This window comes from Gracilinanus agilis, chromosome 2, assembly GCF_016433145.1.
Source record: "Gracilinanus agilis isolate LMUSP501 chromosome 2, AgileGrace, whole genome shotgun sequence".
NCBI lineage: Eukaryota > Metazoa > Chordata > Mammalia > Didelphimorphia > Didelphidae > Gracilinanus > Gracilinanus agilis.
Genome location: NC_058131.1, coordinates 427900049 through 427914968, shown reverse-complemented (window position 1 = coordinate 427914968; position 14920 = coordinate 427900049). Strand labels below are relative to the sequence as shown.

The 14920-nt window shown below is 39.1% G+C and overlaps 1 protein-coding gene across 4 annotated transcripts in view; it reads right to left on the bottom strand.

The window, feature by feature from the left end:
- Positions 1-10495, bottom strand: part of RAPGEF6 (Rap guanine nucleotide exchange factor 6) — a 238818-nt gene extending 228323 nt beyond the window's left edge. For all 4 annotated transcript variants that reach the window (XM_044664679.1, XM_044664676.1, XM_044664678.1 and 1 more), the window contains exon 1: positions 10427-10495. In XM_044664679.1, coding sequence (XP_044520614.1) covers positions 10427-10495 — 69 coding nt within the window. The remainder of the gene's footprint in view (positions 1-10426) is intronic.
- Between the last annotated feature and the right edge of the window lie 4425 nt (positions 10496-14920).

Here is a 14920-nt window from a genome sequence, read left to right as displayed (position 1 = left end):
AGGCCACTCTTTGAATCTCCAAAATACTTATGGTTTCTAAAAACTTGTGCAAAGGAACAAGAATAGCAACTACATATTAATATATGTCCACAGGGCTCTTACATAGTCCTGAAAAATCACACATTCTATTAAAAATGGAATACAGATACCAATAACAAAGCATACAAGCTAATGAAATGGTCTTTTAGATGACCCTCAGCTAAGGTTCTTGCAAAGTAGTTAAGATGCTCATCAGGGAAAAATGTTTCACAAACCACTGGCCTCTGCCTGAGAGACTTCACTCTGCTCATAGAGGAAAGTTCTTTAAATCCTCCTAGAGCTTATGACAATACTTAGTAGGTCTTTCCAAAAATTGGTCTTTGTCAATTTGTTAACACAATTCATACCATGTTAGTGAATATTTTTATTAGGGCATCCCTAATCTTTCTATCTATGTGAATTCGCAATACTTATAAGGCCAATCAAGGAAGGAAAGACCTAGATTTTCCCAAATAAAATATTTAAATGCTACAAGCTCAGCAACAGAAAAATATATGTGATAAGTATTGAGTATTACAAACAGTTTTATCTCCTTCAAAACACTATGTGTCAAGGGAAAGTACCTCTTTCATTTTTAAATGAACTTAGATGTTTTTGGTATCTGCTATCCAATGAATTTCTCTAAAAGTAGAATACCAAACTATTTTTGTGATGTCAATTTTAAATTTAATTAGACTTATGCAGAATGTTACCTTTAACATTTTTATCTGTAACCATCAAATTATTATCATTTTCATGACAGTCTCATAATAGTGGAAGTCACATGACTTCTATTTCTATAATCTAATTCAGTGATTTTCAAACTGCAGTTCAGTATTTTTACATTCTTAAAAATTATTGAGGCTCTATCTCCCAACAAGCTTTTTATATGGACTTTTATCTATCAATATTTACCATATTAGAAAGTAAAATATCTTAGTAATATTGTGAAAATAGTTTTGACCTAATGAATACCCCCCCAAAAATGGAATAGTCATGGAAGTCCTTGGGGAATGGGGGAAACCACATTTTGCAAATTGTTGAATTAAGTCCAACAATTAGATTTAAGCCAATAAGCATTTATTTATAAAATAAATAAATCTTCCAAAGCTGTTTGTATTTACAAATTTATAAAAAAATTATAAATTTATAAAATAAATGCTTATTGGTTTGAATCTAATTGTTGGACTTAATTCAAATATATATATATATATCCAAAGCAAGCACTTACTACTAAGGATCAGTAAAATTTAGATGGGGCAGCTGGGTAGCTCAGTGGAGTGAGAGTCAGGCCTAGAGACAGGAGGTCCTAGGTTCAAACCCGGCCTCAGCCACTTCCCAGCTGTGTGACCCTGGGCAAGTCACTTGACCCCCATTGCCCACCCTTACCAATCTTCACCTATGAGACAATACACTGAAGTACAAGGGTTTAAAAAAAAAAATCTTAGAGTCTACATCTCAGGTGAACTTTAAAGGAAGTTGGAATTCTAAGAAGTGAAAGTGAGAAAGGAGGAGACATTTCCAGGAAAGAGGATCAGCCTCTGTAAAAGGGGAGAGGCAAGTGGGGACAAAGAGTAAATAAAAAGGAATAATGTAAAATAAGCTTGGACAGATAGACTGCAGCCAGATTGTAAAGAGCTTTAAATGTCAAGGTAAGACATTTTTATTTTATTCCAGAGGCAATAGGGAACTTTTAAAAAATCCTAAGCAAAGTAATGGTATGATCAGACTTTTTGCTTTCAGAAATTATTTTGGAAGCTATATAAAGGTAAGATTATAAATGGAAGAAACTAAAACAATTTTAAATAAAAGACTGTAATAACAAATAAACCAAGAGATGATGAATTAACTACATGAACAAAATGGGAATATGTGGGAAGCCAATAAGAGAATAGATAAAAATCTGAGACTCCTGTTTTGACCCCTTTTTTGTGATCCTTGTGATTTCTTGTTGAAAAGTATTGTGGCCTTATTGAAAAGCTTTAAGTTCCTAGCAAACCTGAATTTAAGAGGTTAACACTTTTCCCCTTTGGCCAGGAATGCAGCTGCTTGGTACAGCCAAACCCAAAACCTTAGCAGGGGCAATTCAACCCTGAGAAAAATATTCCCCCACTTGGCTTTCTGATAAGAACCCAGTCAAAATTCAGCCTTTGCCTTGTTCTATTCTGAAGCCAATGAGACCTTTTGTGTTTTGATATGACATAATTTGTAACTTCTGCGCATCTGTGAAGTTTGGGGAGGGGGGTTCTTTTGTATGAAATGAGTCTTGAAATATATATATATATATAATAAACTCCATGCTCCTGGAGACAGAGCTGGAAGCATGAGCTAAAACAGTGATTCCCAGAGTGGGCGCCACCACCCCCTGGTGGGTGCTGCATCGATCGAGAGGGGTGGTAATGGCCACAGGTGCATTTCAGGGCAGTGAATAACTGTAAGGGGGTGGTATGTGACAGGGGGCACTAAGTAATATTTTTTTCTGGAAAGGGGGTGGTAGGCCAAAAAAGTTTGGGAACCACTGAGCTAAAAGATCTTTGTGTCCCGTTATTTCCTTATCAATTAAACTGTCCTTATCAGATTATCAGAGGTGATAAAAAGATCTCAAGAGGAAGATATAAGAAATATTTAATAAAACCAACTAGACTTCCAATTGGTTGACTATTAGGGGAGAAGGAAGAATATGGAATGACTCTAAGGTTGTCATCTTAGGTAAATGGAAAAAATATGTGCAAGACAGGTGAGCTTGGGGAGGAGGGAGGGTAGGAATTAATGTCTTGAGTTTTAGATATCTTGAATTTAAGATGCCCATAGCACATCCAGTTTTAGATAGCCAATAGGCAATTGGTCATGTGGCAATTGGAGCTCATAAGAAAAATAATCTAAATAGAAATGATACTGAATTCATGTCAGCTGATGAGATTACTGACAAGCATAAAGAAAAAGACCCACGATAGCTCAGGAGAACACCACAGTTGTAAGGATAGAGTATGAATAATAATCCAGCAAAGATTAAAAAGAAGCAGTCAGATGTGTAGAAATCTTTAACGTATACAAGTACTTTCCTAACTAGGTAGGAAGTGTAAATAAAATTCAGTCCATTGTACAGATAAGGTTTGAAAATGAAATTCTGAACAATTAGGTAAGAAATCCAAGAACACTATTCTACTGCTTAAATGTCTCCCATGGGGCACAGTAACATAAAGGACTGATAAAGAATACAAGAAATAATGTTTTTTAAACCAGCTTTTCTTTTAATATAGTGATATGCATTTTTTGATCAAAAACCCTTTTTAGTGGTCAGCATTCTTTTCTTCTGAATTGTCTTTTCCCATGCTATTTCTTTTTCTCAGTCATCCCACTAAACCTTACCACATCCCTAAATTGTCTTCCATCTGGCCATGACAAAATTGCCTCAAGCAATATTCTCTCATAAGGTTTTCAAGCTAATACAAGCCATGGACTAACTTCAAGACAAGTTAAGGCATCTCAGTTCTTTCATTTTTGGCATTTTTTTTCCCTTAAAGATTGGTTCTCTCCATCTCACCAGGATGAAAGTGAAAAGCCTACTACCAACAGACCTGATGTCACTACTGAACCTCATGGAAATTTAAACCAGTTCTGATTCCTGCCATTTTAGAGAACTGCCCCCACCCCTACCCTCCACCACTTGAGGGTTCACCATATTAATGCTGCACTTAGTAGGGACAATTGATCAGCATAGTCCACTGCAGATGATACCTCCAAAGCTCAACAGATCACCATCCTCATCTTTCCCTATTAACTAAGTTTCAGGCTTGTGCCACCTCACCCAGCCATTTTGGCATTTCTTCACCTAAATTGATTAGGGGGTAAAAAAAGTGTGTGTGTATATGCATACATACATACATACATACACACACACACATACATATACATATATATTTCTCATATTGCTAAAGAGTTGTTTGTGTATATTTTCCCCAAAAAGTGACAAAATGAGTAACTGTAGTCAGATATTAATGGAATTAAATTAATGTGAACTAAAAATCAGAAATCCAGATATACAAAAATAAACACTAAAATAAACATGCTTCTCAAAGATTTTAAAAAATCAACCAATGAGATTATAATTCATGTGAAGTTGTGCTACTAAAGACCAAGTTCCTAAAAGCCCTACTTGTAGCCAGTTATAGGAATTCATAACTGATGATGAATGAATGAATGAAATTTGAATCAATTCCAATCATAAGATAAATCCTTGACTTCAATAATGGAGACTTCAGGTGAGGAAATTCCTTCTCCAAATGCTAAGCAACTGATTTGCAACTTAAAAATCTTATAAAGAGTTGCATGTAACACTGAGATGAGATATGGTCAATTATTTATTTGCCTATGGTCTAGGGCAGTGATTCTCAAAGTGGGCACTACCGCCCCCTGGTGGGTGCTGCAGCGATCCAGGGGAGCGTCGATGGCCACAGGTGCATTTATCTTTGCTATTAATTGCTATTAAAATTTTTTAAAAATTAATTTCCAGGGGGATAAGTAATATTTTTTCTGGAAAGGGGCAGTAGGCCAAAAAAATTTGGGAACCACTGGTGTAGGGCTTGAAGGTACTCAAGTACAACCTTCTCCATGAAACTTTTCTTGGTCAGAATCTTTGAAAACCCCAGGTAATAGGAGACATTAATTTGAAATTTGATCTGACAATAATTTAAAAAAAAAAAACCTGCCCACGAGAATCATTAATTGTTAAATGTACTATGAAACTTGATAATCTTTTAAACCTAAAACCAATATTTTTATAAACTTAAATCCAATTTAGGTTGGGTTTTTTTTTAAACCAAAACCCAATATTTTAAAAATGAAAAGTTGTTTTTTTTTATTATTTGAGTTTCAGAATCAGGTCAGGAATCAGCATTTAGCATTTTGTGTGTGAAGAGTTTAAAAGTCTATCCAAATTGTTTAATCTCTTTATGACTATGATATAGGCAACAAAACTGTCATTTTTTTTTCCTGTTAATTTAGTTTCACAACACTCCATAATCCTTAACCTTCTCAATTCCCTGCCACTCTCCAGGGTCTAGGGTTCTCACTTGACTAATCTCCCTGACTTCGCAAACCTTTTCAGTTGCACAGAATCATAAATCAATGCCTTCATAACCAAGGCATCTAAAACTTTAACCACAACAGTAATCAGGTGATAAAATAGTAAAAATTAATACTAACTTCTAATTCCTTCTATATGTATGAGGAAAACAGCAGACTTGCTTTATCAAATGAAGGTGAAAAATAAAGGCAGAAGAACAACTGCATGTTTCCTCAAGATAACAGAGCTTGCCTGAAGGCAGAAATAAAGGAGTCAGCAGAGAAAACAGAAAAGAAGCTGGAAAGAAACAAAATGCAGGATCCTCTGAAATCAAGAAGGGATATAAATAAGATCCAAAGTATTGAAAGTAAAACTTCACACTAACTCTGATCACAGGCACCCAGGTTATCCTTTATCCTTTGTACAAAGTGAATAATTTAAAAGAGAAACTGATTTAGATAGTGGTAGTACAAAGAGATGAAAATATTATAAACAACCAATTTAAATTTAAGACAATAGTTACTGTACTAAGGAACAGGACAGGAAAAGATTTGGCTTTAGAAAGAAAGAATACCTATTGTGAAAACAGAAAGATAGGTAGTACTATCCAACACACAAAGGGCAGCTGAGTGGCTCAGTGGATTGAGAGCCAGGCCTAGAGACTGGAGGTCCTAGGTTCAAGTCCAGCCTCGGACACTTCCAGCTGTGTGACCTTGGGCAAGTCACTTGACCCCTACTGCCCACCCTTACCACTCCTGGGCCAAGGACGGTCCCTAGCCCGGATGAAAAAAGGAGGAGGGTTGGGCGTGGGGCTAGCAACCCCAAACTACATCTGCTAAAGAAACTGCAACCTAAAGTAGGGGCAGCTGGGCTAGCTCAGTGGATTGAGAGCCAGGCCTAGAGACGAAAGGTCCTAGGTTCAAGTCCGGGCTCAGACACTTCCCAGCTGGGTGACCCTGAGCGACTGTGTGTCCCATTGCCTACTGGTTGTGGCCCTATGCTCCTAGAATGGAGTCCCAGGATTTAAAAAAAAAAAAAAACTATCCAACACAGATGAGAGAATTCACACCAGATGATCATCTTAATAAAGCTGGTGGTGAAAACTTTTACTACTAAAGGAAGAGAAAGTGGACCAAAGAACTTCAAGAGAAGGTCTGGAATATAACTAGTCAAAAAAAAAAAAAAAGTTAGGCTGCATAGGTTAAATTAGACTTGCATGAATCTACAGTGAATCAAAGTGTGCAGACTGCAGTTTTCGTCTCCAGTAGAACTCTTTGAAAATATAAGCATAAACAGACAATGTGGAGTGACAATGTTAGGTATCATGAATAGGCCAAAGGTTAAAAGATGTACACAAATTTCCTGCTGATGGAGCTGTTGGGAAAACAATTTATGGTTATGTCATATAGTCCTCTAGATGAAGTCCTGATATCCTCTACCCAAAAGGAAACCCACTTTCAGACAGGAACAGCCACTCAGCAGATAGGCAAAGTTTTAGTATTAATTCCCCAAAGTTTTAATATTAATTTAGTATTAATTAATAAACTAAATTAACTAATTTAGTATTAAATAAAAAATTTTAGTATTAATTAAGGGCTCCCAAAGGAGGGGATATCCCAGCTGAAAGAATGGGTTAACACTCAGGGGCTGATTGTAAAGGGCAAGTCTTGGTATTATCCCTAACACTGAAGTAGCCTAGCTGTATGAAGGAAAGGCCTGTCCTCTTAGCTACATTACTACAGGTGATCCTGACACATGTTGAAGATCAGTGAATATACAAGACGCATCATCATTTGCACTGTACTGTTATTTCCCACTGTTTCTCATTTTTATTGTCATAATTTTGAAAGATCCACTGTGAATTGCACTCAACATCGCCTAAGATCTAATATCAAAAGATCTAATATCTGGTCCTTCCAAAGTAGGGAGGGCAAAGATGGGCTTTCTGGTTCTTTGCTATCATTCATTTTCAATCACCCTGGTTCTGTACTTCTTCAAGTGAGATTCATGTTACTTGTCTTTTTAACCTCTTTCTTGTTTTTCCTTTACTATTGCTAATTCCTACCTCCAGTGCCACCCATTCTAGTATTCTTCCGTTCTCCAAATCAGGGCTGTTCACTACAATGATTTAGGACTTTGCCATCAAAGGCTAAGTTACTAATTGTAGGAGCCATATCTTCCATGAAGGGTAGACTAGGTTTCTCACCCCACCCCCCCAAAAAGGCAAAGATTCTATCCCAAAACTTGAATCAACCAGGAAGCTAAGGTTTGAGCCACTGACACAGCTTCCTGATCATCTCTGGCATAAAAGGCCAGCCCATGAGAAGGCAGTGCTCCTCAGACTTTGTAGATAACCCACTGATCTATGACTCACTACATTCAACACACCCTGGTGAGCAGACATGTTTCCATGTGGAAATGAAGGGAACTGGACTCTTGCTGAGTTCTGTGCTACAGCCAAGTAAACTTCCTTTTAATTGTTAGATGGTGTACAAGTGTCTCATTTCATTCCAATCTCAAACATGGTGTAAGATATTGGTCTATACTTAGTTTCTGCCATACTGTTTTCCATTTTTCCCAGTAGTTTTTGTCAAATAGAGAGTTCTTATCCCCAAAGCTGGGACCTTTGGATTTATCAAACACTAGATTGCTATGGTCATTTACCCCTTGATATTGTGTGTCTAATCTATTCCATTGATCTACTGTTCTATTTTAGCTTGAATAAAGTCCAGCAAAAATGAATCATAATCTCCAATGAATTAAAATTATGTTAAGGACAATGGAAGAACACAGAAGAAAATAGACAGCAGTTCATCCACAGTGAATCATAATGGTAATATTTAAAGCACTTTATACATGCTAGTAATTATTACAGCCCCAAACATGAAAAGTAACAACTGCATTATAATCTATACCACTGAACTGAACATCTTTCTCTCAAGTCTCTCCCCACTCGAATCCATCTTCCACATAGCTGTCAAGGTGGTTTTCCTAAAATGTAGGTCTGACCCTCCTCAATTCCATTTACCTGGCTTCCTTTAAATTCTAACTAAAATCCCATCTTTTACAGGAAGCTTTTCCCAATCCCTCTTCCCTTTCTTAATTATTTCCTACTCGTTCTCTATATAGCTTACTTTGCTGTTTGTGTACCATTAGATTTTAAGCTTCTTAAAGCAAGGACTATCTTTTGCCTTTTTGTATTGCCACTGATCAATATGATGCCTGGCCTATTTTTTTGTTGTTGTTCCTCAGCTGTTTCAGTCATATGCAATTCTTCATGACCCCATTTGGCAAAGATACAGGAGTGGTCTGTCATTTCCTTCTCTAGCTCATTCTACAAATGCAGAAACTGAGACAGAGTTAAGTGACTTACTCAGAGTCTCACAGCAAGTAAGTGCCTGGAATATAGTAGACACTCAATATTGATTAATATCACTTCCCCATTCAAAAAATTTTAGCAACTAATACCTCAAAATAAAATATAACCTCTTTCCTTTGGTATTTAAATCACTTTACAACCAATTTTTCTAATCTACAATTCATCCATGATAGCTTTCTTACTATTCTTCACAGGTGACATTGTCTCCCATCTTATTGGCACCACTAAATTCCCATTCCTATGACATAGATATAATCCTTGGTTCTAAATCTCTAACCAGTCAGAATGCAAGTTTTTGTAATTTCCAAACTAATAAAGGATTCAAATATGGGACTGGTAATGGACCTCCTCATCGACTAAGCTAAAAACCAGCCTAGCAAACAAAGTACAGAGAAGATTATCTAGGTAAGGAATTTTTCAGTAAGAGAAAATTCCTGAAAACTTTCTCCTGAGGAAGAGGATCTGCATCACTTACAAATTCATGGATCCTTAAAATACAGAAATTATTGAATCACAGATTTAAAGTTTCAAGAGATCTTTAAGGCCACCTACCTTAAACCCCTAATTTACAGATGAGGCCCAGAGAAATAAAATGATCTGGTTCAGATCACACTTATATTAAGTGATAAAATTAGGTTTTGAATCCAGGTCAGTCAATAAGCAAGCATTAAAATGCCTACTGTGTGTCACGAATTATACTCAATGTTGATCCCTCTGCCTCTCAAGTTCATTGTAACAAAATCGTTAAATACACAAATTACTTTGGCAACTTTATAAAAAGATGGCAAAAATCAAAACACTGCTTATTGCAATACCAGCTGTGCAGTAGACTCCTAGAAAACTGAGATTAAACTACCTAAACTTAATTCCATTACATCTTTAAAAAAATTTTTAAACATGAAATTTGCATTCAGGAAAAGTAGATGGTATCATGAGAACCCTACAACCCCCAGCAATTCACCTCTTGACAGACTGCATTACTGGTTGGAGTTACATAATTTAACAGAATAGTGTTCAACTAATGTTACTGCTTAACGCCAGTTTCATTTCAAGCTTCATACTACCTAATTTTTGGTTAATTCTTTGTCACCTGCCTGCCTAAGCATTATCATTTCCGTAAAGTATGATACTGCACCTTAGAAAAACAAAAAATAGTTTTTTGCCTATCCTCAAAGTTTTCAAATGATTCCTGCCAAAAGTACACTTGGGGATTAAAGAAAAATAGAAAACTGACTGGAAATACAGAAAATAGCTAAACTTAAAGAGAAATGTCACTTACATTACAAAAGGTAAAGTACAGAACTGACGAAGTCAAGAAAATACCGTATTCCAAGTTGGGTACAAAGAAAGACCAGGGAGGAGTAAACCAACAGATTAAAAGGTATGCTGATTAATTTGAGACAAAGACAAACTCAAGTAAACCACTGTATATTCAGAGGCCAAGTTTCAGAACTGTGCCTCTTAGCATTGTGGTGATGTGTACGTGGGCCCCTAGGGAGCAGGTTCCTTTTGTGTGAAGTGTCGGGTAGAACAGTAGTTTTTGTTATCATTGGAATTCAAGGTGTCTACTCCAATCGGTCCCATCTCTCAGACAGATAGCACCCAAATCACCCTATTTTTCCCTGATTTGGGACCACACCACCCAGAGTGGCCTCTCCTGTCACCTAGGAACTCTGACCACCTGATGACGGCCGGGGCGGACACAAGCCTCGACAACTACTTTTCAACCATTTCTATCGGCCGGGTCAAGTCGGACCCCGCGCCTCCGGGTCGCGCGGGGTTGGGGAGGAGTAAGACGCCCCTAGTTATACCAGTAACGTTCGTGTCCCCACTGAACCCAGCGTTTGTTGCCCTTTGAAAAGTTTCGGGCTCTGCCAGTCAGGGGCCCCCTTCCCCCCGCGCAGCTTCCTGTCTAGGCAGCCCAGAGAGAGGCGAGGGGGGCCACGGGGCCGGGACTCGCTCACCTCCGGGGTCCTCTCGGGGGGTTTTTTCCTCAGAGCCTGCTTGGCGCTGGGGTCCACGGGCGAGTGCATTCTCTCTCGCGGCGCGCGGGCTCCGGGGCGCGGCGCGGGGCCCCAGCCTTAGGGGCCCGGCAGCGACAGCCGGGGGTCGTCAGCCCTCCGCAGCCCACGCGGCGGCGAGCCCTCAGCCTGGAGGGGCCCGCGGCGGGGCCCGGCAGTTCATGGTCCCCACTCAGTGGCGCTGTAGGTGCCGGGACCGCCGAGAACCCAAACGTCGGCGCGGGGGCGGTGAGCAGAGCGGAGCTGGCGCCCCGGGACAGGCGCGTCAGATCCCTTCCCGCCCAGGCCGAGAGAGGGCCTTCGCAACTTGCTGCTAGTCCCGGTTTGGGAGTAAATCCGCTCCGCCAGTGCCGCCTCACAACTCTGTCCCGCTCTCTTCTGCACTATACGCGGCTAGCGCGCTCCCGCCTCACAGTAGCTGGCGGCCGGGGCACGCGCCGAGCGAGGATGCGCGGCAGCGCACGCGCACAGAAGGCTACGATCGACCCGGGGTGGAGCCAAAGCTCATAGGGCGGGGCTCGACGTTCGGCCTAGGAGGGGCAGAGAAGGGCAGATCAGGGCAGGGTACCGCGGACTTCGCTCCGTCTCCCGCCTCCTCTCTCTCTGATAAAATCTCGCGAGCCCTTTTGCCTTCGAACTTTGAAGCTGCTAATAAGCTTCTCTTTTCCCAAAGGTACTCCCCTCGACTTTCTCTCGTCTATTTTGCTATTGTCTGTCCCACTATCGAACCTTCTTAGTTTCTTCTCTGTGCTCGAATCCAAACAGTTCCGAGTGCTAGAGCCATATTAGGGGTGCAGCTACCCCAGTGTGCATTGTCTACCCTACACTACTCAAATACGGGGAATCTTCTTAATGATCAGGAAGGACCACAGAGAGGTCTCAGGATACAATAAAGACTTGGAGCCAGGAGGATTGAATTCAAATTCGGATTCAGACACAATTTTGTGACCTTAAGCAAGTCCACAATTTCCTAATCTGTAAAATGAAAATGATGATACTTGAACTACTCTCCCAGAGAGGAAAGTATTTTGCAAATTTAATTTAAGTTCTTCATAAATATGAGTTCTTTTTACGTGGAAACAAAGGGGGAGGGGAGAAGTTCCTTAACTTCCCCAGAAATCAGGAAAAAGCTTCCTGGAGTGTGGGAGGCCAAATTAAAATTTGCCAGGGGATCTTAGGCCTCATTCATTCATTTATCATAATTACAAGGACTCTCAAACCATCTCCAGCTCCCTGCTAGATATCACCTGGATGTCTTCTGAGTGTTTCAAACTCGGCAGATTTAAAACCAAGGTTAATTTCTTCTTCTCCAAATCCACTCCACCTCCAAATTTCAGTATTTCACCATAAGAATGGCAAAGTGAAAAAAACACTGAATTTGGAATCAAAATTACAGTTTTTAAATTCCTCCTTACCACCTTACTATGTGTGGGTATATCCTTGGGGACGTTACTTCACAGAATAGATGAATTTTCAAAGTTGGGCAAGACCTCAAATACCATCTAGTCCAATCCTTGCCTAACTAGAATCCTTTCTACAATTTTCTACAGTACAATTCAAAGACTTTACCCTGGCTATAAATTCCAGTTGCTTTAGAATTCAATCCAAGCAATAATTAAAAAACCACTATTCACTATGACCTACAGTCCTCCATCTAAACTTTATGTTGTGGAAATGATATAGAGAAATTAAAGATTATGCTGAAGAAACATAAGCTCTGCCAAATCTTAGCAGTTTCAATCTCTTTGCCCTTGAACAACTTGCTTTCTTGAGTGTAGATTTTCTAGTTGTTACTGAACTTTCCTTGTAAGAGGACCATGGAAATAAATGTCATTAGTTTGTCCTCTCTTCCACTTTCTTCCATCTGAGAAAGAATATGTCAAACCCAAAATGTAGAAGTTCATTAAAATTCAATATTTACTTATTTAAATAGTATTTTTTTTAAACCCTTGTACTTCGGTGTATTGTCCCATAGGTGGAAGATTGGTAAGGGTGGGCAATGGGGGTCAAGTGACTTGCCCAGGGTCACACAGCTGGGAAGTGGCTGAGGCCGGGTTTGAATCTAGGACCTCCTGTCTCTAGGCCTGACTCTCACTCCACTGAGCTACCCAGCTGCCCCTTAAATAGTATTTTAAAGCTAACTTTATATAAAAAAGTTAACTGTATTTGATTAGTATATTCCCTAAATTGTAAATAGAAGTATAAGAGAGGAGTAGTATTTTGCTTTGGTTTACATGGAAACAGAAAGGGCAAAGGCTCAAATCCTGATCCAAAAGTGTCAGGCTTGGGAGATTGAAAAGGAAGGTAGAAGAAGAAGCATGACGATCCAGATTTCCTCTACAATAAATCCAATAAAGATCCAGACAAAGTTATGAAGGTGAGCCCTAAAGAGAAATCACAGTAAGACATTTTTCTAACCCAGGCCAGCATAGTGAGACAGCCTAAAGCCAGTAGGCTCAGGGGAAGGGTTAAAGCCAAGAGAATCTGTCAGAGTCTTTTGGGAAGTGGGCTAGAATTTTCAACTTTGCACTGGAACAAAGAACAGTAGTAAATTTAATAGGAAAACAGCCTGAAGCCATGTACCAGACAAGGGACAAGAATAGAAAGGAGCTGGCAGCAGACCCTCTGACTCTAGACCCCTGGGGTTCCAACTAAGGGCAAGCCTGTAATAGTGTTGCCCAGACCCAAATATATTCAGAAGTTTACAAAATTAAGATCAGGAAGGCAGAGATCAGACATCACTGTAGATCAGTGATGGGCAAACTAAGGCCCTCGGGCTAGATGGGGGAGGGGGGGACACCCACTTGACATTATTCCTAATCTGAAGAATACAATGAGTAGGATACAATACAATGAAACTTTGAAAGAGTTGCCTTAGAAACAGACTGACAGATGAGCATTTCCTTTCCTTTGGCTCCCTCTTTAAAAAGTTTGCCCATCACTGGTCTAGATAATGCCACTTGAAGGACATAGAAAACTTATAGATCCCTGACCTCAGTGACCCCTGAAATCCTTGAAAAGTATAACATATAATATCCAGAGGAATCCTTGAAAAGTATAACATATAATATCCAGAGAAATCCTTGAAAAGTATAACATATAATATCCAGAGAAAGTACAACATAGAATACAAATCAGGACCAAAAATAAGTGTGCAGAATCTATCTCTAACACAACATCCCCATTCAGGAAGTGAAGAATGAGTAAAAAAGCCAACAAAAAACACCTTTGATAAAAAAAAAAAATACTGTTGAACCAGGGACACAGAAGATACAAAGCAAAAATAGAATAATTTGGCAACACTTGCCATCAATGTGTCAAAAAAAAACATTGCTTAGATTCAAGATCAACTAAAATTCATAGAAAAAATGGAATGAAAATTTAAACATAAAATTATAAATATAATCAGTTACTATTCAGTCAATCAGAAAATAGTTATTAAGCAACTACTATATGCCAGGCACTATGCTAAGTGCTGGGGATATAAAGTAAAGCAAAAGATATCCTCAGATCTCAAGGAGTTCATAGTCTAATGATGAGACAACATGCAAACAACTATATACCAGCAAGTTACATACAGAATAAATTAGAAATAGCCAACAAAGGAAAGCACTAGAACTAAAGGAGATGAGGAAAATTTTCTTATAGAAAGCAGGATTTTATCTACAATTTAAAGGAAGTCAAGGAAACCAGAAAGGAAAGATTGAGGAGGGAAAACATTCCAAGAATGAGGGACAAGCCAGTGAAAATGCCTAATCAGAGATGGAGTATCTTAAAGGAACAGCAAGGAGGCTATTGTCACTTTTGCCTTGCCACTAGACTTCAATGAATCTGAAATCAATAGTGAGTTTGATGGCTTTGTGTAACTCTATCTCACAAATCTGATTCACATAAACATCAAGTATATGATGGGAAGGAAGGGTGAAAGGTATAAGAAGACTAGGAAGGGGGATGGGGCAGGTTATGAAAGATTTTTGAATGCCAAACAGAGGTTTTTATGTTTGAGGGCAGAGGTGATAGGGAACTACTGAAGGTTGAGTGGCAATGGAGGAGGTCAAGATGTACTATAGTCACATCTTTTTAGGAAGATCATGTTAACAAAGGTGTAAAATGGCCTGGAATTGGGTAGTGATTTGAGGCAGGAGGACAATTCAAGTGTAAGGTAATGAGGCCCTGAATCAGATTGGCAGTAATGTCAGAAGAGAAAAAGGAACATATATAAGAGGTATTGTGAAGGTAAAATCAATAGGAATTGGCAACAGATTGGATTAGAGTGATAATGAAGAGTTGAGGGTCATACCTAGGTGGCAAGCCTGGATGACTGGGAGGGTGATGATGTCCTTGACAGTAATAGAGAAGTTGGGAAGTCAGAGAGTTTGGGGGAAAAAAAATAAGTTCATTTTGGACATGTTGACTTTAAGATATATACAAGACATC